Source organism: Charadrius vociferus, unplaced genomic scaffold, assembly GCF_000708025.1.
Source record: "Charadrius vociferus isolate BGI_N301 unplaced genomic scaffold, ASM70802v2 scaffold835, whole genome shotgun sequence".
NCBI classification, from domain to species: Eukaryota; Metazoa; Chordata; class Aves; order Charadriiformes; family Charadriidae; genus Charadrius; species Charadrius vociferus.
In genome coordinates, this window is record NW_009648449.1 from 269,264 (window position 1) to 275,083 (window position 5,820).

The 5,820-nt window shown below is 45.4% G+C and overlaps 1 protein-coding gene across 1 annotated transcript in view; it reads right to left on the reverse strand.

Annotated features, from left to right (window-relative positions):
• Positions 1-5,820, reverse strand: part of LOC104286936 (chromosome unknown open reading frame, human C8orf46) — a 16,762-nt gene that overhangs the window by 2,789 nt on the left and 8,153 nt on the right. Inside the window, exons 3-4 of the mRNA XM_009885582.1 lie at positions 4,902-5,064; positions 693-754 (exon numbers count right to left, since the gene is read on the reverse strand). Coding sequence (XP_009883884.1) covers positions 693-754; positions 4,902-5,064 — 225 coding nt within the window. The remainder of the gene's footprint in view (positions 1-692; positions 755-4,901; positions 5,065-5,820) is intronic.

A 5,820-nucleotide genomic window follows, 5' to 3' on the forward strand; every position in this document is an offset into this window, starting at 1 on the left:
GCAGCCCAGGATGCATTGGCCTTTTTGGCGACAAGGGCACATTGCTGGCTCATTGACAATTTACTATCTACCAGGACCCCCAGATCCTTCTCCTCAGAACTACTTCCCAGCAGGTCCACCCCTAACCTATACTGGTGCCTAGCATTCTTCCTCCCCAGGTGCAGCACCTTGCACTTGCTTATGTTGAACCTCATTAGGTTCCTCTCTGCCCAGCTCTCCAGCCTGTCCAGGTCACGCTGGATGGCAGCTCGGCCTTCTGGAGAATCAGCCACCCCTCCCAGTTTGGTATCATCAGTGAACTTGCTGAGGATACACTCTGTCCCCTCATCCAGGTCATTACTGAATATATTAAACAAAATTGGACCAAGTATTGACCCCTGAGGGACATCACTGGTTACAGGCCTCCAGCTAGGCTTCCCAGCACTTGCAAGTGGCTGAGCATCCGTAACGGGAGCCTGCTTGTTTCCATCCCACAACCCTTCCTGGTTCCCTGAGGGGGAGCCGTCCTATGCCAGTCTCTGCTTCCAGCTAAGGATCCTTTGGCATAAGTCATATCTCAAAGCCTTAACGAAGACTGTGAAATCTGCATGTACTGTCATAGACTGACACGCTGTTAACATGGGACATGCTGACAGGCACCAGGTTTTAACATGCATCAGACAGTGGTAGTTGGTCTTACTGTGTTCACTTACTAAAGATTTTCCATCCAACAGGTGATTACAGGACTTGGATGACTCCCGTTCAGCACTTCCCGCTGCAAAGCATAAGAAACATGGCATTATCGGTAATTATCCCACTGGCACAGTTGTATTAAAAGCCTCCTTCCATGCAGTTAAACCCAGATATGAACAGAGCCCAGGTTCAGGTTACAGTCCCACTAGGTTTGATTACAGCAAAAAATGCAGAAGTGTCTTTATTATGATCATCTACTGCCATGTCAAAATAAGTAATTTTGGAATTGCTTATGTCATTCTGGGAAGTCACTCTACTGCTTGCTCCTAGACTTTTTGAAAGAGATGATGCACTGTCCATAGCAGACCAAGCTCAGTGGGAGCCCTTCCCCCTCTGTGAACACTCATGATGTATATACACAGAGCAGTCCCATCTGCTGCTCCTCAGCAGAGGTTGGGTAATGCAGTTTTTGTGCATCTTGAAGCCCCACAGCCAGGTTTGTCCTGCCTAGGAGACCAGTCTCCTTTCTGGATTGCCCTGGCGAGTTATTCTGATCCGGGTAGCAATGTGTGCTACATCTGCCCCATCACAGGAAGCGATTTCAACCTTTCTGTCTGCCCGTGGATGAGTGGCACCTCCCTCTGCTGTCCTCAAACTGGAGGTTACCTTTCAGTCACAAGTGAATGCTCAGTTGATAACTTATCCATGGATAATTGCTCACTGACATTTCTGCTAGTTGTGCCGAGGAAGTAAATGAGTGAGGGATGCCAGATATTTTTCATAGAGCCAAATCCTCCCATTTGGCTGTGGGAATGTGGAGAGATCTCTCCCCCCCTCCACCCTCCACCCATCTGTTCCTGGCCATTTTCGGTTGTCTGCTGTTTTTTAAGAGGATATTCAGGTAAGTGAAGAGCAGGGATCTACAGAAACACCAAGATTCACCGAGACATAGGATAGAATATGATTCTCAACTGCTGTGACCAATGGAATATAAATAATGACAGCAAACATTAGAAATAGCCAAGGTGCTTACAGTGCTGTCTCCAGCGTGACTTAGCAATCAGAACTGTCTTCTCCTTCTGGGGGCAATATTTGACCATGATAAATATCTTAACCAGCCTCTCTCTTCCCGCTCCACCTCCCGCCCCCACCCGCAAGTAATTCCATTAGGTATCTAACTGTATCCCTCACATCAAAGTTTAATTCAATTACATCCTCTCATCTTGCATATTAGGTACTAACAGTATTCAGCAAGTGGCTCCAGGCATCAATGCTTCAGCTAATGTCCACATTTTTTCTTCTTTTTTTTTTTTTTTTTGTTTGCTCTTGTATTGTCTGATTCTTCCCTTCAGCCTGTCCCTCTTCTTATTAGATACAGAAAATGTTCTGGCAAAGCTTTAGCAAAATATGTAAGCAAAAGTAAGTCCTCAGGGCTTCAGGTTCATAAGCACTCTTCAGGACAGTGGTGGCTGGGTGTGGTGTGAATTCCACTTCCAGAAGGTGCTACGGATGTCCAGGCCTGAGACAAGGGTTGCTCCACATCTGTTATTGCGCCTTGCCCTGAGTTTCCAAGATGAGTACTTGTACGAAAACTTGGTACAAAATTGAGTACTTCTCTCCAGGAGAATAAGTGCATTTTTTTTTTTTAATCTATCCCTCCTGTGAAGCAAAGCAAAGCTTTGAGTGCAGTCAGGGGTTTCTTGTTCTGGCCTTCCACTACACTTACTTGCCTTCCTGCATGCTGGAATGCACTGTTCTTATGCTTTGGTATTTGTGTAGAGTTTCCGATGCCAGCAGTAAGCGCACTGATCCTCTCATCTATGCTCTTCTTTACACATTTTTCACTTCCTCTGGAAGTTGAACTGTTCCCTCTATGAACCAGATTTCAAGTTGTGCTTTACCAAATCTGGAGTCTCTTTAATATTCAACGGTACTTGTCTATGGAGCAAGCATGGAAAATTCTACAGACACAACTGCTTCCAGTAAGAAAGTTGAAGAATGTTTTTGAAGGGTGAAATCTACGTGGAGGTCACATTTGTACAGAGATCAATGAAAACAGAAGATACTTATCCATACATACTTCATATCACATTATGCTGGCTCTCCAGCCAGTTTCTCCAGTTGAGAAACTGTTTCTCCAGTTGAGAAACAGCTGGAGAAACCTTTCTAGACTCTCTCATGGTGCTCTATTCTCTGTGTAGGTATTATTAGTACAGGGCGTACTGAAACCGGACACTGCAGCACATCATAGCAAAGAGTTATTTTTATTTTCACACAAATATTTGCACACACTTCTTCTTTCCTCACCTTAAAATGCTAAATCTGTAAAGTCAGGCACTCAAAAGTTATGAAATACCAGAACTGGACCAAAGTTATTTCATCCCCCCAAGGATCTAGACATTGAGATTCAGTCTCTGATTTGTGACCGGAAACCATTTTTCCACAGACTTTCTCCGTCACTCAGAAAGCAGTTGTTTGTCCTTACCTTTTATTTCTCAGTGCAAAGTCCTACACCTGCTTTCCCCACCAGTAAATCCTCTGAGGACAGAACTATTCATATTTTCACTGGATTTTCTGTATTAATGATCACTGTGGTCATCATCTGCACAAATATTTTAAAAAACAGCTTTGTCACCTCCTGGAGGACAACGAGTTATGCCGGGGAAACAGAGGTAGATAGTGAATTTAAGATCAGAGGTTCCTGGGATCCAGTTTTTCAGAGGGTTGAGGAGGATGCAGCACTGTTCTTAGCCAAAGCACAGTTTTTAGGGCAGCGGGAGCTGAGCGCTCCCAGGCATTGCAGTTGGAGGTGTGAAGCAGGCACCCAGAAAAGGGGGATATACCAGACACCCTGCCGTGGTCCTTGAGCACCTTCTGTGCTGAGGGGAACAGGGATCCAACAAACTACTTCTCCATGCCGCACAAGCTTAGGCAGCCCTGCAGTAGCTCTCTTGTCTTGTCCAGATGCTCCTGGTGAGTTTGTCCTGTCCTGTTCTCCTTGCTCCCTCCTCCGACTCCTTACTCAGTCTTTTTTGTTTTATTTTTTGTTCTAATTTAAACTTGGTTTCTCCCTCTTTCTCATTCAGCATCTCAGTTTCTTTGCCCAATCGCTTCCCTTTCTCCCTCTATGAGAACTGTTTCCCCCTTTTCTGCTCTTCTGTTTGGAATTCCTATGTCTTTTCTCCTGTTCACACCTGTCTGTTATCCTTTACCTCTTGTTTCCCCTAACAGCACAGACCAGCAGTTCCTCCCTTCTCCCCCGCTGGCGCTCTGCCACCCACTACCCCACAGTCCCCTCCCTCGTCAAATCCCGAAGCCCCAGCTCTCTTTGTTCAGCCATTTTATGGCTCCAGTCCCGGTTTGAGATCTTTCCCCATGGTCCCGAGCTCAGTTTGTTCCTTCCCAACTTCCCAGGCCCTGCTCTTCTCTGGTCTGTGTTCAAATGGGATGGCTTATGAGCAGTGCAGTTGCAGACCAGTGGTGTGAAGAACACCACCTTTGTGGTAGTATCTGCTTTACAGATTTAGCACCTTTTAACAGCTAAATGTCCAATGTCTCTACCAAACACGTAGAAAAATCCATGTGGGATTTTTTCAAAGGCTTCTGACTTGACTGCATCTGGGTGGTTTTTTGAGGGAGAGCAAAAGATGCGTTTTTGATTAAAAGGCCACCCCTTGCCAAACTGCATGGCCCTGCTCCAGCTTCGACCTTCCAAACATAACACACCAGAGCTGAAGGAGCTGAATGACTGGTTTATTTATATTTACTCAGTTCCTTGGTTTTGCATTGGCAAACTCTATTTTTCCTTCACGGGTTCTCACAAATATGCTGAACAATTTTTGGTTGAAAAAAAAAATCATGTCTGTGGCTGACATCCAGAATTGAAACTTTCATCCCAAATAATTATGTTCTGGCAAGTTCTAAGCAGGGATCTTATATAATAAGATGACTCAGGCAAACTCAGTAATACGCAATCCATCATCTCTAAATTATTGTCAGCCTTTGGAAAGGGAGCGTTTATGACCCTGAAGAAAGTGAGTTTATGACTGAAGAAAGCGAGAGCTCTGCAATGCCACGGTCATTATCTTATTAATTCCACTGGATATTTTAAGCATGGAAGTATCCTTCAGGTACATAACAAAGCACCTGCTTCACTGCAAACTAGAAGACTGCAATATCTAATAATGTTCTGCAGCCACAGAGGAATAAAGTCACTTCTGCAGACTTACCGTGCTGGGCAGTGCCCTTGGTGGGGCAGGGTCCCCGCTGCCCGCTCTGCAGGCGGCCCAAGCCCCGCTCCTCATCTTCACCATACAGCACCTGGAAGAGGTCACCCTGGTGGGGCTGCAGCTTCTCTGTCCAGTGGGGCCGACGATCAGACACGGCTACCACCTGCAGGGAGGAGGCAAAACCATCCCGTTACACCTGGCCTTGGAGATCAGGTGGTCTGTCAAGGTCGCACGGGAGCAGCAGGGTGCTTGCTCTTCCCACTGCTTTACTGTCTCCCGAAAGGGATTTCGTTGTGTGGGGATTGTGGGGTTTGTTCTGTCTGGCTCCTGCCTTTGTGCATGAGATGTATAAAAATATGGGAAAATCATGTGGGGTCTCTCTGGGATCCAGCTGCTTAGTTGCACTTTTCTGTATTCTCCTCAGGAGACTGAAATGTGGTCCTTCTCAAGATCTACTGAGTAGGATATGCCTTCGAGACATCTCAAATTTAATTTTTTATTGCATCATATCTTGGGCAATCAGTTAAACTTACGCAATGGGAATTACAAATGCTATTTCTTCATGGCCTCTTCTGTCTTTGAGACTTATTTCCATTTTATACCTGATAAATGACTACAGAGGATACAAGGAGGTGAATAATTGTGCTCCTAGAGATTAATTTTCACTAACATTAGTTTGCACAAACAAAACTCACCGAGAGCTGCATCTTTGAAGATTAGGCCCCCTGTATCTCGAACAGAGTCCTTGAAAATAAGCGTGAGCAAAATCGAGTTCTTTTCTACATCAATGACAACTAAGCCATGGCACTCTCTGTGCTGCTACAGGCAACTGGGAAGGCCAGAGCTAACGTGAGCTTAAAAAACCAGGACTGTTATCCAGGATGGTCCAGTAACAATTTTCTTAAGAAGATTAAAGTCC